Raw genomic sequence first — 25651 nt, forward strand, 5'->3', positions numbered from 1 at the left:
CCCCAGTGATCACACTGTACATTGTAACTTTGTAGAAGGAGGAGGAAGCATTTCCTCAGTCTCCCCTCCCCCGGTGTTCAGACTGTACAGTGTAACTTTGTAGTCACAAGGTGAGAGGCTGCAGCAGGGGGCTGATCTGTGTCAGATATTTAGGACATAGGTGTGCACCTGCTGTGCCTGTTATATGGGGCTCCCCCCCCCCCCGCCCCCAAGATTATTATTATGAGACATGCAGTAGAAGGGTAAGAAGAACCCCCAAAGGGGCCATGGACACTGAAAAGCTCTAAAAGTCACTTCTGGAGTGCCAAAGACTAAGGGCACACCTGTGGCGCTTTTTTTGATTCTCTGAAAAGTGATCCACATATCCGTGATGGTTCACTTTTCAGAGGACGGTAGAGTAACGGCTGCCAGGCATTGAGGAGGTGATACTGCCGCCTCCTGGCTGCCACTTCCTGACTGCCACTTCCTGACTTGCACTTCCTGACTGCCACCTCCTGACTTCCACCTCCTGACTGCCACTTCCTGACTGCCACTTCCTGACTGCCACCTCCTGACTGCCACCTCCTGACTGCCACTTCCTGACTGCCACCTCCTGACTGCCACTTCCTGACTGCCACCTCCTGACTGCCACTTCCTGACTGCCGGCATGGCCCCATTCACTGTACCGGAACCCATTTGGCGGCGTTGCTTTTTGGCGGCGCTCTTTTATGGTGTGTATTTCTCCCGACTCATGGTGAATGATGTGGATTGAACAGAGTGAGGTGAATGTGAACGATGCAGGAATGTGTTACTGATGGAACCTTCATGGTCTGTCTCTCCAGGACTGTGTCAGCCTGGGCACCGGGGAGCCGCCGCGGACGCAGTATCATTCCTTCGTCCTCTACCACAACAACGGCCCGCGGTGGGGGGAGCTGGTCAAACTGCCCATCCCTATCGATCGGTTCCGGGGCTCCCATCTGCGCTTCGAGTTCCGGCACTGCTCAAGTATGTAAAGGCGGCAATACGAGGCCGATCATGTGATCCCCCCCTCCCCCAGTCCCGTCTTTGTCATGTCTGTTATGTATCACGTGATCTTACCAGCATCATGCTACGCGACGCCAATGCCGCAGCTTTCTGTCATGTGGCGTCCGTTGGCATGTCTCGTTGTCATGTGACCGCAGCTGGTGCTGCTTCTTGCCGTTTGTGGCCTCAGCTGCCCAGTGAATGTTTCCACCGTCACCCTTCTCTTCGTGTTGCAGCAAAAGATAAAGGTGAGAAGAAGCTCTTTGGTTTCTCCTTCACTCCTCTGATGAGAGACGACGGGACCACGCTGTCAGACGATGTCCATGAGCTCTACGTCTACAAGGTATGGCCTCCTCATTTGCAGGGATGGTGTCTCTCTCTCTCCTTCTGGCAGACTGTGACCCCCCTCTCTCCATTTGCAGTGCGATGAGAACAGCACATTCAACAACCACGCATTGTACCTGGGCCTCCCCTGCTGCAAGGATGACAACAGTGGCTGCCCCAACATCCCATCCAGCCTCATCTTCCAGCGAAGCCCCAAAGAGACCTTCTCTGTCTCCACCCAGCTCTCCTCCACCAAGCTCACCCAGAATGGTACTGTGACCATCATGTCCAATCCCTACCCATGTACCGATCCCTACCCATGTATCGATCCCTACCCATGTACCGATCCCTACCCATGTATCGATTCCTACCCATGTACCGATCCCTACCCATGTACCGATCCCTACCCATGTACCGATCCCTACCCATGTACCGATCCCTACCCATGTACTGATCCCTACCCATGTACCGATCCCTACCCATGTACCGATCCCTACCCATGTATCGATCCCTACCCATGTACCGATCCCTACCCATGTACCGATCCCTACCCATGTACCGATCCCTACCCATGTACCATTCCCTACCCAGCTCTCCTCCACCAAGCTCACCCAGAATGGTACTGTGACCATCATGTCCAATCCCTACCCATGTACCGATCCCTACCCGTGTACCAATCCCTACCCATGTACCGATCCCTACCCATGTACCAATCCCTACCCATGTACAATTCCCTACCCAGCTCTCCTCCACCAAGCTCACCCAGAATGGTACTGTGACCATCATGTCCAATCCCTACCCATGTACCGATCCCTACCCGTGTACCAATCCCTACCCATGTACCGATCCCTACCCATGTACCGATCCCTACCCATGTACCAATCCCTACCCATGTACCAATCCCTACCCAGCTCTCCTCCACCAAGCTCACCCAGAATGGTACTGTGACCATCATGTCCAATCCCTACCCATGTATCAATCCCTACCCATGTATCAATCCCTACCCATGTATCAATCCCTACCCATGTACCAATCCCTACCCATGTATCGATCCCTACCCATGTACCAATCCCTACCCATGTACCGATCCCTACCCATGTACCAATCCCTTTCCCTTGTACCAATCCCTACCCATGTACCAATCCCTTCCCCTTGTACCAATCCCTACTCATATACCAATCCCTACCCATGTATCAATCCCTGCCCATGTACCAATCCCTACCCATGTATCAATCCCTACGCATGTACCAATCCCTACCCATGTACCAATCCCTACCCATGTACCAATCCCTACCCATGTATCAATCCCTACCACCCATTTACCAATCCCTACCTATGTACCAATCCCTACCCATGTATCAATGTTACTGTACAGTATTTGCAGCATTGCTCCACAAGCATACCCCTATCACCATCTGTTCCTCTATATCAGGGGTCTCCAAACTACGGCCCTCCAGGTATTAAGGAACTGCAAGTCCCATGAGACCTTGCAAGACTCTGACAGCCACAGGCAAGATTCCCAGAGGCAGAGGCATGATGGGACTTGTAGTACTTCAACAGATGGAGGGCCATAGTTTGGAGACCTCTATATCCATTATACAGTTTCACGCCAACAACAGTGCCCCGTCCCTTCATTGGTCTCAGTCAGAATGGTACTGTGCTCCGCCCAGCCAGCATCATTACTCACGAGGAGTTTGGTGGGCCCATTGTGTCATCAGAGGTCAAGGCAGATACTAGAGCCCTGCAGACAGATGGTCAGAGTAGACTGAAGTCAGTAGAAGACTCAGCATGCTGATGGACAGATCAGAGAAACCGATCCTAAACCAAGCGCAGGTTCTAGAAAGGTAGACAATGACAAACAACAAAGGCGAAAACACTATCGAAACAACAATTGTGGGCAGGAACGAACAAACGTCATACCAGCCAGAATCCAGGGCATGAGCAGACAGGCTAACTTGTTCATTATGCCCAGGCTGAATGTCCAGCAGCCTAATTAAGCACTCCTAAATACGACAGGTGTGCACTGCAGATGAATGAGCAAAATGTCAAAGACTCAAAGCTAATCGTTACATTTTTTGCTCCAATAACCAGCTTAACCTGCCTATAACAATGCCTGCAGACAGATGGTCAGAGTAGATCAAAGTCAGTAGAAGAATCAGCATGCTGATGGACAGATCATTGAAACCAATCCTAAACCAAGCGCAGGTTCTAGAAAGGTAGACAATGGCAAACAACAAAGTCGAAAACACTATCGAAACAACAATTGTGGGCAGGAACGAGCAAACGTCATACCAGCCAGAATCCAGGGCATGAGCAGACAGGCTAACTGCCTAATTAAGCACTCCTAATTAGGATAGTCTGATAAATTTGGGTAGAGAGTTCCAGAGGACGGGGGAGGCTCTGGAGAAGTCCTGCAGATAAGCATGGGAGGAGGAGACAAGGGAGCTAGAGAGCAGGAGGTCGTGCGAGGAGCGGAGATGGCGCTTTGGGTGATATTTGGAGACAAGATGGTGATGTGATGTGATGTAATTTGGGGCGGAGTTATAAATGTCTTTATATGTTATTGTTAATGTTTTGAATTTTATCCATTGGGCAATGGGAAGCCAGTGGAGGGATTGGCAGAGAGGGGTGGAGGACACTGAGTGGAGGTCAGTGGAGGGATTGGCAGAGAGGGGTGGAGGACACTGAGGGGAGGCCAGTGGAGGGATTGGTAGAGAGGGATGGAAGACACTGAGGGGAGGCCAGTGGAGGGATTCGCAGAGAGGGGTGGAGGACACTGAGTGGAGGCCAGTGGAGGGATTGGCAGAGAGGGGTGGAGGACACTGAGTGGAGGCCAGTGGATGGATTGGCAGAGAGGGGTGGAGGACACTGAGTGGAGGCCAGTGGAGGGATTGGCAGAGAGGGGTGGAGGACACTGAATGGGAGCCAGTGGAGGGATTGGCAGAGAGGGGTGGAGGACACTGAGTGGAGGTCAGTGGAGGGATTGGCAGAGAGGGGTGGAGGACACTGAGTGGAGGTCAGTGGAGGGATTGGCAGAGAGGGGTGGAGGACACTGAATGGAGGCCAGTGGAGGGATTGGCTGAGGGGGGTGGCAGATACAGAATGGTTAGTAAGGTGGATGAGTCTGACAGCAGCATTCATGATAGACTGAAGAGGGGATAGCCTGCGATGAAGTCAGCCATTGAGGAGGGAGTTACAATAGTCAAGGTGAGAGATAACCAGGGAGTGAATGAGTTGCTTAGTGGTTTCCGAGGTTAGGAACGGCCGTATCTTGGAGATGTTGCGGAGGTTGGAGATGTTGCGGAGGTTGGAGATGTTGCGGAGGTTGGAGATGTAGCGGAGGTTGGAGATGTTGCGGAGGTTGGAGATGTTGCTGAGGTTGGAGATGTTGCTGAGGTTGGAGATGTAGCTGAGGTTGGAGATGTAGCTGAGGTTGGAGATGTAGCTGAGGTTGGAGATGTAGCTGAGGTTGGAGATGTTGCGGAGGTTGGAGATGTTGCGGAGGTTGGAGATGTTGCGGAGGTTGGAGATGTTGCGGAGGTTGGAGATGTTGCGGAGGTGAAGTCTAGAAGATTTGGACAGCGATTGGATTTGGAGCTGGAAGGACAGATGGGAGTCCAGGATTACACCTAGTACCCTGGCATGGGGGGAGGGACTGATGGTTGTGTTATCTTATCAGCAACCATACCTGCCAATGATCTTCATAGTATGACCCAATCTCCGATAATTTGTCTTCTGGATTACTGAAACTTGCTCCACCCCCCCCCCCCCCCCCCCACCTTACTCGCTGTCTCTCTTCACATCTTCAGTTGACCTCCTGGCTCTCCTGAAGTGGAAGGTCTACCCGGACCGGATACTGGACATTCTTGGCCGCCTGCGCCATGTGAGCGGAGAGGAAATTGTGAAGGTAAGAGTGAGAAGACCCAACGTTCTGTGGACATTTTCCAGCCGTAAAATGTAGTACAGGCGTACCTCGGTTACGAACGCCTCGGTTAATGGAATTTTCGGTTAACGAATGAAAATCCATTGAAGATAACGTCTCGGTTTATGAATTTTTTTTCGCAATACAAACAGATTAATTGGTTTTCAATGCATTTACAAAAATTTTTTTTAATCATGTCCCTGTACAGTATTTATGCCTTTAAAGTGCACTTTATAGAGAGTTTTGAACAGAGAAAACTTTTTTTGACTTTTTTCAGACCTCTGGAACGGATTAATTGGTTTTCAATTCATTTAATCATGTCCCTGTAGAGTATTTATGCCTTTAAAGTGCACTTTATAAAGAGTTTTGAATATATAAAATGTTTTTTTTTACTTTTTTTTTACCTCTGGAACAGATTAATTGGTTTTCAATGCATTTACAAATTTGTTTTTAATCATGTCCCTGTACAGTATTTATGCCTTTAAAGTGCATTTTATACAGAGTTTTGTACAGATAAAACTTTTTTTGACTTTTTTCTGACTTCCAGAATGGATTAATTGGTTTTCAATGCATTTACAAATTTTTTTTACTCATGTCCCTGTACAGTATTTATGCCTTTAAAGTGCACTTTATAAAGAGTTTTGAACAGATAAAAGACTTTTTTTTGTACTTTTTTCTGACCTCCGGAATGGATTAATTGGTTTTCATTCCTAAGGGAAACCGCGTTTCGGTTTACGAATTTTTCGCAAAATACGAAAAGTCGCGCAGAACGCATTAAATTCGTAAACCGAGGTACGCCTGTACTGCCACCAGAGGGTCCTGTGCAAAACCAGTTGTTGGGCCGTGCAGTGGGACTACAATTGAATGGCTTGTGTGGTGGTGATGGAGTCACTTTGACCCCGGTGGGTCTCTGTATACTTTCCAAACTTTTTGAAAAAAATGTCTCTTCTACCTTCCAGTAATGTCCTCCTTTGCCCAAAGATGTTCAATATACAATTGCCCTTATCTATGCACTTGAGTTTCTTCTGATTTTGTCGGGAGATTGTTACCAGATTTTTCGGTTGTTCATACCAGTTCCTGCAGGACATCTTGGACACGCTGTTTGTTATCCTAGACGACAACACGGAGAAGTATGGCCTGCTCGTCTTCCAGTCACTGGTAAGGCCCTGCTGCTCCTCTGAGAACTAGACATGTTATATATTGTGTGTCCTTCTATGGACCTTCAGGCCGATAGAGATAACTGGGTGCACCATGTATTATTTTTCAGAGGGCTTGTGGTAGACTATGATGAGGTGATATGTTGCCTCCACATCTCCTCCTTTAAACTTTAACATGCTGACCCACCCCGCAGTGCACACTGTTGCATGACGGTTGTGGCACCGACTCATTCATTTGATACCACCTGCCAAATGCGAAATTCCATTTAATTTTTGCAACAGAAGCTGCATGAGTACAGCCCTGAGCAACTGCATGCCCTAGTATCACGTACCTGGTGATGGAGGCTATGGAGAGAGGGCTTCCCTTGCGGCTAAGTTCCGGACTCCCCTGAGAGTGGGACAGCGGGAGTCTGCCCAAAGTTGCACAGGTCGCCTGTAGGAGTGCTGGTTGGTGGTCCACTCAGAAGCACAGCTGGTGCACGGAGATAGGTCTACAGACAGGAGGCGCCTGTGCGTGGTATGCAAGTCCTTCCGGGATTTAGATGTTTACTGGGTAGTCGGTTCAAGCCAAGGTCAGGTACCAGGTGGGAATCAGAGCAGACGTAGTCAGATGGGATAGCCGAGGTCATACACAGAGGAGCGAGAGAGAGAGCATCCGTAAGCCAAGCCGATCTCAGATCAGGGGTAAATCAGAGTAGACAGATCCAGGAGTAAGCCCAGTCGGTAACAGGAAATCACAGGTCAAAATCACAGGAAACAGGAACAAGGCACGGGGAGCTAGAGATCATCCAGCAACCAGAGGAAGTGATGAGCCTCCTTATAAAGGCCGTCTGGCACCAAACTGAGGCTGATGTGTGCTTCTGCGGCCATGCAGAGTACTGGCAGAAATGCCAGATCTTCCAGAACTTCTGCCGTGGACAGGACCCTGACACCTAGTTTAAATGGACAGTCTATGGGCTGCTTTTTTGCCACCTGTGTGAACAAGCCCTCAGAAGGGATTTCCCCTCACTTTGTAGGGATTTCTTCCCACTTCCTTTCCTGTCATCTGGACAGGAAGTGAGGAGCAATCTCCCCATATGGAAATAATAAAATTAACCGGTTCCTACCTCTGTTCCAGTCTTGTATGCACCAACCTTTCTACTAGTCTGTCAATTCATTAGTTTCTTTTTAGCAAAGCACAGAGATTGCTTAAACCACCTTTGTTGTTTAACTCATTGCTAACCTCCTTCAACAGGTCTTCATCATCAACCTCTTACGGGACAGTAAATATTACCATTTCCGCCCAGTGCTGGAAACCTACATCCAGAAACACTTCGCTGGTGCCCTGGCCTACAGGTGGGTGTAAAATTTGGAAAGAAGGTAACTTTGAAACCATTGTTTGGAACTGTAATGTATTGGGGAAGTGGGAATGGTTGGGAATAATTTGGAGCCTTTTTGTGGGAAGTAGGTTCCCAGTAGGATTGGGAGAAGGTCTTCTGGTTGTGTCATAGATTCGTCAATGTTCCTACTTCAGATGGGAGAGGGGTTGGTGCTTGATGGGTCATCAGCTAACCCTACATCAGCTGGGACTAGGGTTGGTGTTTGATGGGTCATCTGCCAACCATAACCCTAACCCTACGTCATCTGGGACTAGGGTTGGTGCTAGATGGGTCATCAGCTAACCCTAATCCTATGTCAACTGGGACTGGGGTTGGTGCTTGATGAGTCATCAACTAACCCTAACCCTACATCATCTGAGACTAGGGTGTGTGCTGATGGGTCACCAGCTAGCCCTAATCCTACGTCAGCTAGGACTGGGGTTGGTGCTTGATGGATCATCAGCTAACCCTAATCCTACATCAACTGTAACTAGAGTTGGTATTTGATGGGTATTCATCTAACCCTAATCCTACATCAACTGGGACTGGGGTTAGTGCTTGATAGGTCATCAACTAACCCTAATCCTGTATTCATCTGGGACTGGGATTGGTGCTTGATGGGCCAACAGCTAACCCTAATTCTAATTCTACATCATCTGGGACTAGGGTTGGTGCTTGATGGGTCATCAGATAACCCTAACCCTACATCAACTGGGACTAGGGTTGGTGTTTGATGGGTCATTTGCTAACCATAACCCCAATCCTACGTCAGCTGGGACTAGAGTTAGTGCTTGATGGGTCATTAGGTAACCCTAACCCTACGTCATCTGGGACTAGAGTTGGTGCTTGATGGCTCATCAGCTAACCCTAATCCTATGTCAACTGGGACTGGGGTTGGTGCTGGATGAGTCATCAGCTAACCATAACCCTACGTCATCTAAGACTTGGGTGGGTGCTTGATGGGTCACCAGCTAACCCTAATCCTACGTTTCGCTAGGACTGAGGTTGGTGCTTGATGGGTCATCAGCCTAAATGTGAAGTAAAATAGAAGACTTGCAATAAATCAGGTGATAATCTGCACATTTCCTCAACACCATCATTTGGGGGGGTTGAGGACATTAGGTTTACATGAAAATATGGGACATCTTTATCAATAATTGTGATTTGGTAACCCCGTCCTCCCAAAACTAGAAGAAACTGCCTGGGCCATTCTGGAGGGAAAGTGACCTTCTGACAATACAGAGAAGGTCTGCCATGTGGAGGAGCCCATACATGAGTCAATGTGCAGGTTAGGACGGGGGTGTTTTGTCTTTATCACAATTTGCAGAAGAAAGTAAGCATGATACTTTGGCTTTGCATGCATCGGTCAGAAGAATCAGTCAGTGGTGCTGTGTATGTCGCCCTCCATAGTCAGACATGGTGACACAAACAGGCCTTTGCTCTTTCTCTTTCAGAGAACTGATTCGCTGCCTGAAGTGGTACATGGAGCGATCAGCCGACCTCGTACGGCAGGACCACATCCAAGAAGCCATGAGGGTGAGCATTGTGGGAGTACGGGAGATGTGATAGAACGCCAGATAGCTGGTCATTGTAGATAATGTTGTTGCTGGGTGTATATCTGGGAATTGCTACATCTTGGGGGCAACTTTACATCAAACTTCCCTATCCCAAAACAGACCACATTTCAGCCAAGCAGCAGCCACGTTCATGGTTGGCTGGCTATAATCACACAAAATTGTGATAACATTAAAATATAATAACTAGAGAGGAGCAAAATTCAGTTTTTAAGTTGCTTAAATATTGGAGTCAATGGCGAAGGCTTCATTAAGATTTTTTTGGGGTTTTTTAATGGTTCAGTGGACTTTAAATGGCTATAATGGGTTTGTAAAAGGGGCTCTGTGGTTGGCTAGAATTGGCGCTAAGAGCACAAGTCCCTGCCCCACTCCTGTCCTTTTGCTAGAACACTATCCCACCTGTGGGGGCCGAGCTCTCTATACCAGAGGCCTCCACATGACAGTCTTGGCCATTGACCTTTAAATTATTATTATTATTATACAGTATTTATAAAGCGCCAATAGTTCGCTCAGCTCTGTACATTACAAAGGGGGACAGAACATGTGACAGAACAATACCAATACAATGCAAAACATGAGGGGATTGAGGGCCCTGCTCTTTCGAGCTTACAATCTAGGAGGGGGAGGGGATGGTGGCACAGGAGGAAATAGCTGTGGGGGATGGAGTGGAAGGAAGAGTGGAGGATGGTTGGCAAGTTAGCAGGGGGTGGGGTAGGCTTCCCTGAAGAGATGGGTTTTCAGGGTGCGCCAAGGAAGGTATGTCCACACTTTACTGATGGATTTCAGGGAATGGCATAACAGTCACAACACATCAACATACATTCTGGAGTCACGTCACAATCCATAGTCAATCACATTTTGTGGACGGTTCACAGTAGTCACATGTGAGAGCATATGCAGTATTTTAAGCAGCCATCTCCCACTAACAGTCTCTCCTGCCACCCGAGGTCATTAGTACTCACTGGACTGGGCTCTCTGTAGACACCTCCTCAGTAGGTACACCTCTCCCGGTCTCTCTTGGCTTTGCTTAAAATACCTTTGAAGTCCACCCTAGCACCCACCTCCATAAGGGTCAGAAAGTCTACAGCTGGCTCTCATGGGTGCAGGACTACTCCACCCCAACCTTCTGCCCTGTACAGGGCCCCCACATGCTGGTTACAACCTATGCTGGTGTGGGGTGCATGGCTCCTATGCCTCAAGTGTAACTAGGGCCCCTCCTAACCTGGCTTTATACGGGGCACTGACTCACCTATGATATCATAGCAGGAGGGCTGTAACTAAAAGGGGCTTAGCACCTGATGACACTGTCTGCTATAAAAGACACTATGCTGGTACAGAGCCACCTAAAGGCAAAACAGCTAAGTGCACCTGTCTACAGGTTAGGGGAACTCCTTTCATTTGTTCTTGTGGCAAAAAGTGGCCCCCTCAATGGCTGGCCCCATGATGTTATATATTGAAGAACAGAGGAACCCTAACCCTTTGTTCATCAACAAACCCACTGCTCTCATATCAGCTCTGACATGGAGATCAAATGGCTTTGTTAGAAAATGATGATTTCACTTTGCAGGCTTTGGAAATCCTCTTCAAGTTCATTGTCCAGTCTCGCCTGCTCTTTGCACGGTCCACTGGAGGCTTGGAGGAAGAGCAGTTCCGGTGCAGCATCCACGACCTGTTCCAGTCCATGCGTTTTGTGCTGAGCCTGGACACACGGAGCTCCGATACCCTCCTCTTCACACAGGTAAGGGCCACCACATGTTGGGCCTGTTTTTAGACCCGGGCAGGTTAGTTCTGTCTGGTTGCTTTTGGATAACACCGTATTTGCCATTCCCTACCCAAATTGTACAAGACTTGTAGTTAAATATTGCAAATGTTACAATGAAGCAGCCATGTTGCCCTCTTATTTTTGAAGCTGAATGTTCTCTGATCATTTCCTTCTTTACGACAATCTTTTTGCTTCAACCGTCTTAAACGTGATCTCGCCCCCTTTCGTTCCCTCTGCTTCCCCTTCTACCCCCTTTCTGCTCCTGATCTTCTCCGATAAATTTAAAGCAAGCCTCGTCCGGAGGAGAGGTGAGAGGCACGGGGGAGTCAAACAATGAAAAGACTGGGGGCTCCACCAGCCCATCAACAGTCTGCTTCGTAAGTAGAGTCGCCCCAAACTCCACCGAAATGCACCTACTGAGCACCCTAGAGAATGCAATGTTCACCTAACCATCCCTGTGGTGCACTTCCCACAAATGGACAAAATGGGAGTGTGACAGAATTGTATCAACTTGTGTTGGCCACCACATCTGCACAATGCATGTTCATTGGATCCACCTTCTGATCAAGGCCTCCTGACCTCATCATCTGCACATCACCAAGCCCATCATCGCCCTCACTCCTTCCTCTGCATCTCCCACCACTGTTCATCCACCTGCTCCTTTTTCCCATCACTGCACAATCAATGCATCAGCTCAATAGACTAATAATTCATACATAATTCATAAATAATGCGCAAATATGATAAAAAATAGTTACTGAAGGATCCTGTGGTGGACGGGTTACATATTGGCCGTCTCAGAGTTCCAAGATCTACATGATCCTACACTTGGTTGAATCTGTTCTCCCTGTTTTATATGTCACTTCAGTGTTTGTAATTTGTGTGTCTGAAGTTGTGATTATTATGAAACGTCACAGATGGGATTTCCAGGTTTTGGGAAAATGAAGGTAATACCCCTACTTGTCACGAGTGTCCCCATTGGAAGATTTCCCCTTGGTGGCAACTCAAAATGTTGGACTTTCCCAGTACTTGTAGCCCTGTCAAGGACCAGCACAGCAATGAAAACCTTGGTGGTGTGCTGGGTCTTCAAAAATTATTTGTTATATAAAATGGAGAAGACATCAGACCCAAAGCATGAACGTACAGCAAGAGTGCTGGACCAAGTGATAAAAGAGTCTAAGACTTATAACATTATCACATAAAGTAGACAACATGTTTCGGCAGCCAACACAATCCCTCCTTGTCAGGGTTTGGAGTCGTTATCGTGCTTATATTATACAGGTGAAAGATTGTGGAAATCACACCTTTGTGAGCCTGTTAGACATGCTGTCCCAAAACCACAGCCATGGAGTTGCCCGATTCTATTACAATTAATATGGATTTGCCCCCCATGGCCGTTACCATGGTGTCTCCCCCATTATATTAATGGCCATGGGGAGGCAACTCCATTTTAATGGTAATGGGCCAGACTCCATAATAATATCAATGGGTGAGCAACTTCCATGGCCCTTCGCCATTGCTCAGCAAGTTCATGTTAATGGTAATGGAGTGGGGAGTCCATATCAATGGTAATGAGGAGACTCCATATTAATGGTAATGCGTATGGGGGAGGTAGCTCCATATTAATGGTAATTAGGCGGGAAACTGTATATTAAGAGCAATGGTGGGCAACTCTATATTTATGGTAATATGGGGACTCCACATTAATGACCATGGGGGGTTCTATTTAGTAATAATGGCAATGGAGGAGACTCTATATTAATGACCATGGGGTGCAGGACTCCATATTAACGTTAGAGTCTCCCCCATTTCCATTATTACTGAGTTGCCAACCCCATGGTCATTAATGTGGAGATTCCCCCCCCCCCCATTACCATTATTAGAGTTGCCCCATTACCATTAATATGGAGTTGCCTCCCCCTTGCCTCTCCATGGCCATTAACATGGTGTCTCCCCCATTTCCATTAATATTTAGTGCCATTAATATGGAGTTTCCCCAATTACTGTTAATATCCATTATTATGGTGTCCCCCTATTACCATTAATATGGAGCTTCCCACCCTTTGCCATTAATATAATATCTCTCCCATTACTATTATATGGAGTTCACCCCCCCAATGGCCATTAATATAGACTTCCCTACCCCATTACCATTAGTACAGAAGTGCCCCGTCTGCAGCTATAACATCTCTGAGGTCTGGTACTGATGTTGGATGAGCAGACCTCACATATGAGCACACATTTCCACAGACCTGGCTCACAATCAGTGTTTCAATCCATCCCAAAGGTTTTCAGTAGGGTTGAGGTTAGGACACTTGAGTTCCTCCACACCAAACTGGTCATACCTTGACAAGACTTTACAGTGTCTGTGGAAACATGTGCCCATATGTGAGGTCAGGAACTGCTATTGGATGAGAAGACCTGCCACACAATCCTTACTGGTATTGGATGAGGAAGACCTGCCTCACCATCATTACAATCCATCCCAAAGATGTTCAGTAGGGTTGAGGTCAGAGCTCTGTGCAAGACACTTGAGTTCCTCCAAACCACACTGGTCAAACTGGTCATACCTTGACAAGCCTCTATGTGAGGTCAGGAACTGATGTTGGATGAGAAGACCTGGCTCAGCATCATTGTTCCAATCCATCCCAAAAGTGTTCAGTAGGGTTGAGATCAGGGCTCAGGACGCTCGCATTTCTCCACAACAAACTGTTAAAACTGGTCATACCTTGACAAGACTTTAGAGTGTCTGTGGAATTGTGAGGTCAGGAATTGATATTGGATGAGAAGACCTGCCTCACCATCATTGTTCCAATCCATCCCAAAGATATTCAGTAGGGCTGAGGTGAGGGCTCTGTGCAGGTCACTCGAGTTCCTCCACACCAAACTGATCAAACCATGTCTCTATGGAGCTGTCTTTGTACACAGGGGAACAGTCATGCTGGAACAGAAAGGGTCTTCACCAAACCACAAGGTTGGAAGAGCACGATTGTCTACAATGTCTTTGTATGATGGAGGATTATCGGGACCTTTCACTTGAGACACCTGAACTCCATCATTCGGAGGGGGGAGGGAGGGTGGGTCACATACTTTTGGCCATATAGAGTTAAATACTATTTTTCTGCCCTCAAAAGGCTGAGCCTGGTTTGAAAAAGGTTTCTGCATTTCAGCAAGCCGTAGGATGTATAAAGAGAAATCCATGACCTAATAAAATCCAAAGAACATGAGCTGAAAGGCTGGAGATGGGACATTTGCAGGCCTGGTGGCTCCTGGGATTCAGCCCTAATTGTCTGTAGTTTGCTATAAAATTGCTGTAGTGTACATTCACTATTATCTGGTATTTTTAGCCTCGCCACAACCTTTATCATCCTCGCAAGTGACCTTGGCTGCCCCACAATCAATGTGCAGCGGAGACGTTTTGTCTTGCTGAATGCTATTTGTGCCAAAGATTTTCTTCCCATTAACTCGCAGCCAACGCTAAATGGCCTTTTTTTTTTTTTTTTTTAAATCTCTGTCCATATTTACAAAGCTCTGCACTTCTCCATAGGGGATTCGTTTTTTATGGACCCAAAGGTACATTCAATGACAAATATAGAGAAAGGCATTACCGTGTGGAGAAAACTGCCGGCGCTGGAGATCCGGGAGATCACCTGACATCGACCAATAATGGAGATAAAATAATGTGTCGGTGATTTAAAATTGGATTTATTGATTAAAAGGACCACAAACTGGTTTTGGAGGAGCGTTTTAATGATAGGCGTGGAAGCTTGGGAGCCGTAAACCAAAAATCCATGAAATGAATGCAACTACATTACTACTACTGCATCCGTCTCATGCATCTCAGGCTTTCATGATGAGATGAGGGACAATATTTTCCTGATTTCCTGGTACAGGAGAGATGGGTCAAAGAAAATAGACAAAAATTAGGCAATACATCCATAGGTGAACATTATTTTACAAAAATGCACACATACACACAGTGAGAGCATACCGTACATATAGGGAGAGCACACATACAGGTGAAACTCGAAAAATTAGAATCTGGTGCAAAAGTTCATTTATTTCAGTGCAGCAACTTAAAAGGTGAAACTAATATATGAGACTCATTACATGCAAAGCAAGATAGTTCCAGCCGTGATTTGTCATCATTGTGATGATTATGGCTTACAGCTCATGAAAACCCCAAATCCACAATCTCAGAAAATGAGAATATTCCATGCAATCAATAAAACACGGATTGTACATAGAACAATATCGGACCTCTGAAAAGTAGAAGCTGCATATGTACTCAGTACTTGGTTGGGGCCCCTTTTGCAGCAGTTACTGCCTCAATGCGGCGTGGCATGGAAGCTATCAGCCTGTGGCACTGCTGAGGTGTTATGGATGACCAGGATGCTTCAATAGCGGCCTTCAGCTCTTCTGCATTGTTCGGTCTCATGTCTCTCATCTTTCTCTTGGCAATGCCCCATAGATTCTCTATGGGGTTCAGGTCAGGCGAGTTTGCTGGCCAATCAAGCACAGTAATCCCACGGTCATTGAACCAGGTTTTGGTGCTTTTGGCAGTGTGGGCGGTGCCAAGTCCTGCTGGAAAATGAAGTCAGCATCCCCATAAAGCTCGTCTGCGGAAGGAAGCATGAAGTGCTCCAAAATCTCCTGGTAGATGGCTGCGTTGACCCTGGACTTAATGAAGCACAGTGGACCAACACCAGCAGATGACATGGCTCCCCAAATCACCACAGACTGTGGAAACTTCACACTGGACTTCAAGCATCTTGCAGTGTGTGCCTCTCCATTCTTCCTCCAAACTCTGGGTCCTTGGGCCTCTCCATTCTTCCTCCATACTCGGGGTCCTTGGGCCTCTCCATTCTTCCTCCATACTCGGGGTCCTTGGGCCTCTCCATTCTTCCTCCATACTCGGGGTCCTTGGGCCTCTCCATTCTTCCTCCATACTCGGGGTCCTTGGGCCTCTCCATTCTTCCTCCATACTCGGGGTCCTTGGGCCTCTCCATTCTTCCTCCATACTCGGGGTCCTTGGGCCTCTCCATTCTTCCTCAATACTCGGGGTCCTTGGGCCTCTCCATTCTTCCTCCATACTCCCGTCCTTGGGCCTTTCCATTCTTCCTCCATACTCTGGGTCCTTGGGCCTCTCCATTCTTCCTCCTTACCGGTTGTCCTTGTGCTTCTCCATTCTTCCTCCATACTCGGGGTCCTTGTGCCTCTCCATTCTTCCTCCATACTCGGGGTCCTTGGGCCTCTCCATTCTTCCTCCATACTCGGGGTCCTTGGGCCTCTCCATTCTTCCTCCATACTCGGGGTCCTTGGTTTCCAAATGAGATGCAAAAGTTGCTCTCATCAGAAAAGAGGACTTTGGACCACTGAGCAACAGACCAGGTCTGTTTTTCTTTAGCCCAGGTAAGACACTTCTGACGTTGTCTGCTGTTCAAGAGTGGCTTGACAAGAGGAATACGACATTTGAAGCCCATGCCCAGGATCTTTTCAGAGATCCGATATTGTTCTATGTACAATCCTTGTTTTATTGATTGCATGTAATATTCTAATTTTCTGAGATTGTGGATTTGGGGTTTTCATGAGCTGTAAGCCATAATCATTACAATGATGACAAATCACGGCTTGAACTATCTTGATTTGCATGTAATGAGTCTATCTCATATATTAGTTACACCTTTTAAGTTGCATTACTGAAATAAATGAACTTTTGCATGGTATTCTAATTTTCCGAGCTTCACCTGTACACAAGCTAAAAAACATGCAACTGCAAACAAAAGCACAAACACAAAAAAGTACACTTAGGTGCTTTAATTCACACGTCAAGTCCTCAATTTATGGGAATATGGAACTAGGCTGGACATGAGCCCTTGGCCAATCAACCCTGGGGGGTGTTCCCGTACCAGCCCACAGGTGCTGGGTGCTGAAATGCCCAAAGTCAATTGGACCAGGAACGGTTTGAATCACCAAGTCAAGGATTGAATTTCCAACACCAGCACATCAGTCCGATCGCAACAGTACCAATCACTGTTCAGCTGTCGCAACCACATAGCCATTTCCTGCATTTTTCTGGCATTCTGCATAGGCCACAAATACGGTTTTTACATGCAGATGTAGCCCACATAGTGCCCAATCAGAAGGAAGTATTTTCATCTGTCTGCAAGTAATATTTTAGCTTTTATGAGATGAAATCTATTCCTTTGATCTGCTGATATACTTTAAAGCTCCCCCGACACATCGGAGCCCCCCTGGTGTCATGAAGCCAAAACGTCTGCGTTCCTCTTTTAAACTTCAGGAAGGTGGCAAAGTCTGATTATATATATATAGACACATCTTATTGGCACTTAGGTGTCACTTCCAGCCTGGAAGCTGCCCTCTCTTTTCAGATGCTAACGGGTGAGCACATGTCTCTGAATATATGACTGAATATATGTTTAATAACAAGGAATGAAACTAAATTTACGATTACATGTTGCTACTAATCACATCTCAGTCTAATCACTTGAATCCCACATCTACGTTACACTGGGCCACTCCAGTTTTCCCAGGGGAATGACTCCTGCTTGTGGGCACCACAGTTTCTCTTCCAGCTGGTACTAGCCTTCAGAGAACACATCCTACCAACAGGGGACACTGATAACAATAGATTTTTTTGTTGTTTTTTTTACTTTTCCTTTTATTTAACAAAGTTGAAGAGGTTTATTCATTCTCCTCACTGCGCAGTCTGGCGTTGGGGTTTGTCACCTCGATAGTCTTGCGGTTCTTAGAGGAGACATTGTGGCAGCATGTGTGGTTTTCTTGCTGCTACCGTAACCGATGTTGGGCATCAGGATGTGACCCTTGAACCTTCTACGGGCTCTTTTGTCAATACCTCTAGGCTAGCACCAGTTTGGCTGAATCTTAACATAACGGTCTGACTGGTGGTGGATGAACTTCTTCATCCGCTTCTTGACAATCTTGGGCTTTATGAGAGATCCAGAGCACCCACCTTCTCCACAGACAGCCTGAGAAAGATAACTACACTTGATCCACTTGCTGAGAAGCAAGAATTGGCACCAGTTTTTTTTTGTTTTTTTTTTAAAGTCCGCAAACGTGCAACTATAACGAAAAACCCGTAAGTGTTCACAAAAAAAGTGCAAGTGCAAAACACCACACGAAAAAGTGCACTTAGGGGTGTGCTTTGTCCTTCCCCCAAAGGGGATGGACCACTACCCTGATCCCCCGGGGCATGAAGCTCCTGACAGGGACAAGGTTCCCATTTGGTCCTCCTGGCCAAAAGGCCTGGTGGACCACCGTTCCTTGTGTCCAGCCAAAGCCGGACACCCAGTACTTGGTCAGGGGGCTCTCCCGAAGAGAAAACCCCCTAGGGACAGGGGAGGAAGGAACCAAAAGGCCACACATCCTCCCCCTAGACTTCAGGGCAGGCCCGAGGACCCACACCTTCCATCCTGTGAGAAAAACACACACATAAGCAAAGAAAAAGTGACAATACGTGGGAGTGAATAAATTAAATAAATAGAAAATAAAAAAAGTGGTCGTGCCAAATAGTGCACAGACCAGGCCCTGAGGCCTGTAGCAAAAATTGCCCTGATCCTAGTCATAAGGCCTGGTCCTAAGGGCGCTGTGCAGAAAAAGTGGTAAATCAGTGACCATGTGCCATCTTTACACTGTGGGGTCCCACACCCAGGTGTTTCTAGTGGCACCCCTGAGGCGACTACTCAGGGGGCACTGGTTTGCGGACTCTCTGCCTTCCCGACCCCTGGCCAAACAAGGTAGATCCGTCCAAATCAGGAGGAACTGGGTCCTTCCGGTCTCCTCGGGGGAATTACTCCCAGGCCCCAGCTACATGTTGGCGTCCCGGTTTCTGTCCCCCGGTACTAGCCGTCCAGACCCCCATTATACTAGCAGGGGTGCTATACAAACAGTCATCCCCGCAAAGCTAGAATGACCGTGGAGCACCCCTACTGGACACTGATAAGAACAGATACTACACTTGATCTTAGTCAAAAGGCCGAGAAGAATTGGCACCAGTTTTTTTTTTTTTTTTTTTAAGTCCGCAAACATGCAACTATAACGAAAAAACCCGTAAGTGTTCACAAAAAAAGTGCAAGTGCAAAACACCACACGAAAAAGTGCACTTAGGGGTGTGCTGTGTCCTACCCCTAAAGGGGCTTGGACCGCTTACCCTGATCCCCCGGGGCATGAAGCTCCTGACGGGGACAAGGTTCCCAATTGGTCCTCCTGGCCAAAAGGCCTGGTGGACCACCATTCCCTATGCCCAGCCGAAGCCAGACATCCAGTACTAGGCAAGCGGACTCTCCCGAAGAAGAGTCCCCTAGGGATCAGGGGAGGAAGGAACCGTAGGGCCACACATCCTCCCCCTAGACTTCAGGGTAGGCCCGAGGACCCACACCCTCCATCCGTGAAAAACACACACATAAGAGCAAAAAAGTGACAAACGTGGGAGTGCATAATAAATAAAGATAAAGAAAAAATAAAAAAGTGGTTCCGTGCCGAATTGTGCACAGACCAGGCCCTGAGGCCTGTAGCAAAAATTGCCCTGGTCCTAGCCAAAAGGCCTGGTCCTTAGGGCGCTGTGCAAAAAGAAGTGAAAAACAGTGGCCATGTGTCATCTTCACACCGTGGGGTCCCACACCCAAGTGTTACTAGTGACACCCCTGAGAGCGTCTTCCCCAGGGGGCACTGAGTTTGCAGACTTTTTGCATCCCCAGGCCAGACCAAGATCCGTCCAAATCAGGAGGTACTGGGTCTTTCCAGCTTTCCCAGAGGAATTACTCCCAAGGTCCCAGAGCGTATCGTGGCGCCCCCTGGTTTCTGTCCCTCCGGTCCAGCCTTCCGGACCCCCATCATACCAGTGAGGGTACTATACAACAACCATCCCCGCAAAGCTAGAATGGTCGGGAGCACCCCCACTGGACACTGACAAGAACAGATACTACACTTAATCTTAGCCAAAAGGCCGAGAAGCACCAGTTGTTAACTATGGCCAAGACACATTATTTTCTTAATTTTTTTTTTTTTTATTCCCCCCCATGCCATACTACTTTTGTTCTTGCTCTACATTAGGGAGAGTGTTCTGATCCAATTGCAAAGGATCATGATCCCCTAATGTGCACATTATTCAAGATTATTAAAAAATATGCAAATTTGTCTCTCATTCCCCCACAAAACCCCTACTTTTTCCCAGATTTTTTTAAGTCCGCGAACGTGCGAAAAACGAAAAAAGTGTTCACAAAAAACGTGCAAGTGCAGAACACAAGCACAAAAAAGTGCACTCAGGGGTGTGCTTTGTCCATCCCCCAAAGGGGCTGGATCTCTACCCTGATCCCCCGGGGCACGAAGCTCCTGACAGGGACAAGGTTGCCATGTGGTCCTCCTGGCCAAAACGCCTGGCGGACCCCGTTCCTTGTGGCCAGCCGAAGCCAGCCACTCAGTACTTGGTAAGGGGGCTCTCCCGAAGAGAAAACCACCTAGGGACAGGGAGGAAGGAACCAAAAGGCCACACATCCTCCCCCTAGACTTCAGGGTAGGCCCGAGGACCCACACCCTCCATCCTGTGAGAAAAGAAAACACACACAAAAGTGACAAACGTGAGAAGAAAAATAAATTAAATAAATAAGTGGCCGTGCAGATTGTGCCCTGGTGAGGCCCTGAGGCCCGTAGCAAAAATTGCCCAGGACTTAGCCAAAAGGCCTAACCCTAAAAGGCGCAGTGCAGGAAAAGTGTTGAATCAGTGCCCATGTGCCTTTTCACACGTTGGGGTCCCACACCCAAGTGTTACTAAGAGCGCTCCTGAGGCGACCACTCTCAGGGGGCACTGGTTCGGGGACTTTCTGCCTCCCTGGCCAGACAAGGAAGATCCGTTCAAATCAGGAGGAACTGGGCCGCTCCGGTTTTCCAGGGGGAATTACTCCCGGGCCCCAGCAGCCTGTGGGCGCCTCGGTTTCTGTTCCAGCCTGTACTAACCATCAGGACCCCCATCCTACCAGCAGGGGTACTATACAACCAATCATCCCCGCAAGCAGGAATGATGGAATGATGATTTGTATCCTCCTTCCCTGGGCTCAGTGCGTGATTATTCAAAAATATGCAAATGCTCTATCACATTTCCCCACCCACTCAGTTTCTTGGACCAGCCACACACTGTTACTACAGATCACCTCTCCCACCATCCCCCGCTTCCATCAATAATCATGAGTTTGGACCATACTGCTTTAACTTAGGGAGAGCATTGTATCTAATTAGCATATTTGCTGTTTCTCCCTCTCCACAGAACCAATTATCATTTTGTGGTGCAAAGTATTTTTTGTAGAAGGTGATAATGATAGCAAGAAAAGCAGTAAAATAGTGAGAACATACAGGGGGTGGAACCAAGGGACGGTGCTCAGGGGTGGGTAGGGGGTGCAACCAAGGGACGGTGCTCAGGGGTGGGTAGTGGGTGGAATTAAGGGATGGTGCTCAGGGGTGGGTAGGGGGTGGAATTAAGGGATGGTGCTCTGTGGTGGGTAGGGGGTGGAATTAAGGGATGGTGCTCAGTAGGGGGTGGAATTAAGGGATGGTGCTCAGTGGTGGGTAGGGGGTGGAATTAAGGGATGGTGCTCAGGGGTGGGTAGGGGGTGGAATTAAGGGATGGTGCTTGGAGGTGGGTAGGGGGTGGAATTAAGGGATGGTGCTCAGAGGTGGGTAGGGGGTGGAATTAAGGGATGGTGCTCTGTGGTGGGTAGTGGGTGGAATTAAGGAATGGTGCTCAGTGGTGGGTAGGGGGTGGAACCAAGGGACAGTGCTCAGGAGTGGGTAGGGGGTGGAATTAAGGGATGGTGCTCAGAGGTGGGTAGGGGGTGGAACCAAGGGATGGTGCTCAGAGGTGGGTAGGGGGTGGAATTAAGGGATGGTGCTCAGAGGTGGGTAGGGGGTGGAACCAAGGGATGGTGCTCAGAGGTGGGTAGTGGGTGGAATTAAGGGATGGTGCTCAGAGGTGGGTAGGGGGTGGAATTAAGGGACGGTGCTCAGTGGTGGGTAGGGGGTGGAACCAAGGGACAGTGCTCAGGAGTGGGTAGGGGGTGGAATTAAGGGATGGTGCTCGGAGGTGGGTAGGGGGTGGAACCAAGGGATGGTGCTCAGAGGTGGGTAGGGGGTGGAATTAAGGGATGGTGCTCGGAGGTGGGTAGTGGGTGGAATTAAGGGATGGTGCTCGGAGATGGGTAGGGGGTGGAATTAAGGGATGGTGCTTGGAGGTGGGTAGGGGGGTGGAACCAAGGGACGGTGCTCAGGGGTGGGTAGGGGGTGGAATTAAGGGATGGTGCTCGGAGGTGGGTAGGGGGTGGAATTAAGGGATGGTGCTCAGGGGTGGGAAGGGGGTGGAAGCAAGGGACAGTACTCGGGTGGGTAGGGGTGGGGACAAGGGGTGACTAAGAAGGGTGGAGTTCCTGCACTTACTCTCTAGGAAAAAAAGTCCTGCCATTAACAATGAATGCTGGGACTTGTAGCCGTAGAACAGATTTCCTGCTGTGCGTCGTGTGTGCGTCCTTTTATGCGTTCTGCGTGTCCTATGTATTGTTGCACGGTCCCCGGCGTCCATCCTTGACCCTCTGCTCCTTCTTGCAGGCCGCGCTGCTCAGCTCCTTCCCCGCCATCTTCGAGGAGTTGCTGCCCATGTTCTCAGTGACGGAGGTGGCGGAGTTCGTTCGGGGCACTCTCAGCAGTCTCCCGAGCACGCTGCATCTAGGACAGTCCATGGATGTGGTCAAGCTGCAGTCTATCGGCCGGACGGTCGACTGTCGCCTCTTCTCTTTCCCAGGTGAGGAACATTACCCCCCCCCCCCCCCACACCTCCCAAAAAACAGTTTTTGTAACATTTTCTGAATAATTTAGGTTAGTTTCGTACCTTGGCGTGCCCAAAATCGTGCGTTTGTCCAACACTCACCGAGACGCACTGTCCTTAGCAGATGGGCAGCGGTGGGATGAAGCCCTAATGGCACCCACATACGTCTGCTAACGTGCACCCTTTTTTGGTTTGTGGGGCACTATTAAAGGCCTGCTGAATTTAGTGCATATAATATTCAGGTGAAAGGTGTCTTTTTTGCAGAATTTATAAATGATGGATATACATTTGTTCTTATATGTTCCGTGTTGCTCTGTAATACTGATGCATGCTGGGAAAACCTAGATCTGATTTGACGGTGTCCGTGTCTCCTCCCCAGAGGCGCGCCGGATTCTGCTGCCGGTGGTGCTGCACCACATCCACCTTCACCTGCGCCAACAGAAGGAGTTGCTGGTCTGTTCCGGAATTCTTAGCAGCATCTTCTCCATCATAAAGAGCAGCTCAGCGGTAAGAACGGGCTCAGCCAATCACAGTGACTCCCTTTACTCACCCCCCAGAAATGACGCGGGTTCACTTTAACGGGTCGGTTTATTAAAAAAAAAACAGACTTTCCTCCGGTGAATCTACATTTACATTCGATCTGTGTGAATCTGTCCAAAATTAACCACTTCCTGTCCGGCTGTTGTATATAAACGGCCGGACGGTGGCAGCGCAGGGGTGGGTTGCAGTTTATAAACGTCCTCCCCGCCCCCTGCTTGTGCACACTCCGTGGGAGCGCGCAGCACTGCGATCCGGTACCCGCTGTGTCCTCCGGACACAGTGGAACACCGATCGTCGTACGGGACCTCTGTGTGAGGTCCCAATCATGTGATCACTGATTGGCCAATCAGTGATCACATGAATAGTAGCAAGCAATGATGTCACTACGTGTGAAATCTGTGAATGATTACAGAGATCACATGGTACAGGGCCATTCACAACAGCCCTGTACCATGTGACAAGCTGTGACCAATAACAGCTCACACATTATTTCTCAGTGGCTGCAGGAATGCCATAATATGCCTGCATTTCATAGAGAAGCACAGAAACCCAGTGATGACATCACTGGGTCTAAAAAAGGTATGCAATAAAAACAGGTTTTATGTACAAATTCCTCTCGTGGGGTCGGGGTGGGGGATGGGGGGGGGGAGCAGGAGGAACCACATAAGCTGATTATACTTCAGCTTTCAATCCTTTAATCTTGTTTTTTTTAATGCTTTTTCTTTCTTCACGCAATTGTTACATTTTGTTATCTTTCCATTTTTTTTGTTTTTAATCTGTTTATTTCTAGAGATTCTCCACCGAAAAAAGAGAAAGAGATTAAAAATAGTAGAACGCAAATGAAATTGTATGTTAATCCACTTTGTAATCCATTTGCAGTAGACACGCAAGAGCGCTGCACTCTGGAAGGCCTCGCGCTGACGTGCCGCCGCGTTTGCCGGACCTCTGAAAAGCTATCCGCGGTGGATCGCTTTCTGGAGGCATTCGAAAGCTGTCAGCGCCGTGCCTTACAGTGTACCAGAGCAGTTGCTGCGGGGGCCCGTGCACTTGATTGGGTCGACTGGCAAGCGGAATGGGAAGGCGGTAGAATTTTCTGCGCATTGCGCCCGCATCTGTGTGTGCTAACATGACTGCCGGCCATGTTAGTTTGGGTCTTTGCGAAGAGAGGCGGTAAAATCACAGCTCAATTGATAGAAGGTGCCACAATGAGCATTCTGTGCAGGGTCGCTAATAAGGGGTAGCATCAGCCCCCCCCTCCCCCCCCCGTGCAGTGCCCGGGCTCCATCAATCCAACAGAAGGGGCCCCGCCAGCTTTTTGGTGCAGGCAGATCCAAGAGCTACTGGTCACAGCTGGACCCCCCCCCCCCTTTCTATCAGCAGCGCAGCCGGCTTCTTCTCCTCTCCCTCACACCGACTGTCAGCTACAGGGGGGCCACAGGGGATACGTTTCAGGAATTGTCCCAGACTCTCTGATCACCCCCGCTTCTGTCCACGATCCCCTTCCCCTGCATCTTGGATCCCCCTGTAACCCCCCCCCACACACACACACTCCTCATTGCTTCCGGCTTCTTCTCCTCTCCCTCACACAGACTGTCAGCTACAGGGGGGCCACAGGGGATACGTTTCAGGGATTTCCCATCCCCCAGCCCCTCCGCTCCTGTCCACGATCCCCTTCCCCTGCATCTTGGATCCCCCTGTAACCCCCCCCCCCACACACACACACAGACTCCTCATTGCTGCCGGCTTCTTCTCCTCTCCCTCACCCGGCTGTCAGTTACAGGGGGGGCCACAGGGGATACGTTTCAGGAATTGCCCCAGACTCTCTGATCACCCCGCTTCTGCCTACGATCCCCTTCCCCTGCAGCTTGGATCCCCCTGTAACCCCCCTCAATGCTTACGGATTCTTCTCCTCTCCCTCACTCTGGCTTTCAGCTACAGGGGGGACACAGGGGATCAGATTCAGGGATTGCCCATCCCCCAGCCTCTCCTCCTCTCCCTCCCACACAATTAGGGATCAGTTTCAGGATGGAGAGCAGGGGGTGGTAAACATGTCATTCATTTCCTGAATGAACACAGACAGTGATCACTACCGATTTCTCCAGTGTTCATTCCTAACTGAAGCCTAGTAAACTGCTTTTCCTATGCTTCAGTTTGTGAATGAGCA

General features: G+C 48.6%; 1 protein-coding gene and 2 pseudogenes across 10 annotated transcripts in view; 1 reads left to right on the plus strand and 2 right to left on the minus strand.

Moving 5' to 3' along the window:
• Nucleotides 1-25651, plus strand: part of DOCK3 (dedicator of cytokinesis 3) — a 230956-nt gene that overhangs the window by 152289 nt on the left and 53016 nt on the right. For all 10 annotated transcript variants that reach the window (XM_089663364.1, XM_089663365.1, XM_089663361.1 and 7 more), the window contains 10 exons: nucleotides 822-984; nucleotides 1239-1345; nucleotides 1425-1596; nucleotides 5136-5233; nucleotides 6323-6406; nucleotides 7640-7740; nucleotides 9218-9299; nucleotides 10905-11075; nucleotides 22731-22923; nucleotides 23327-23454. In XM_089663364.1, coding sequence (XP_089519490.1) covers nucleotides 822-984; nucleotides 1239-1345; nucleotides 1425-1596; nucleotides 5136-5233; nucleotides 6323-6406; nucleotides 7640-7740; nucleotides 9218-9299; nucleotides 10905-11075; nucleotides 22731-22923; nucleotides 23327-23454 — 1299 coding nt within the window. The remainder of the gene's footprint in view (nucleotides 1-821; nucleotides 985-1238; nucleotides 1346-1424; nucleotides 1597-5135; nucleotides 5234-6322; nucleotides 6407-7639; nucleotides 7741-9217; nucleotides 9300-10904; nucleotides 11076-22730; nucleotides 22924-23326; nucleotides 23455-25651) is intronic.
• On the minus strand, nucleotides 19011-19128 carry LOC149434792 (U2 spliceosomal RNA; annotated as a pseudogene).
• Nucleotides 19982-20097, minus strand: LOC149434793 (U2 spliceosomal RNA; annotated as a pseudogene).

This window comes from Staurois parvus, unplaced genomic scaffold (assembly GCF_062004578.1).
Source record: "Staurois parvus isolate SC_StPar_1 unplaced genomic scaffold, SC_StPar_1.0 ptg001673l, whole genome shotgun sequence".
In the NCBI taxonomy this organism is placed as follows: Eukaryota; Metazoa; Chordata; class Amphibia; order Anura; family Ranidae; genus Staurois; species Staurois parvus.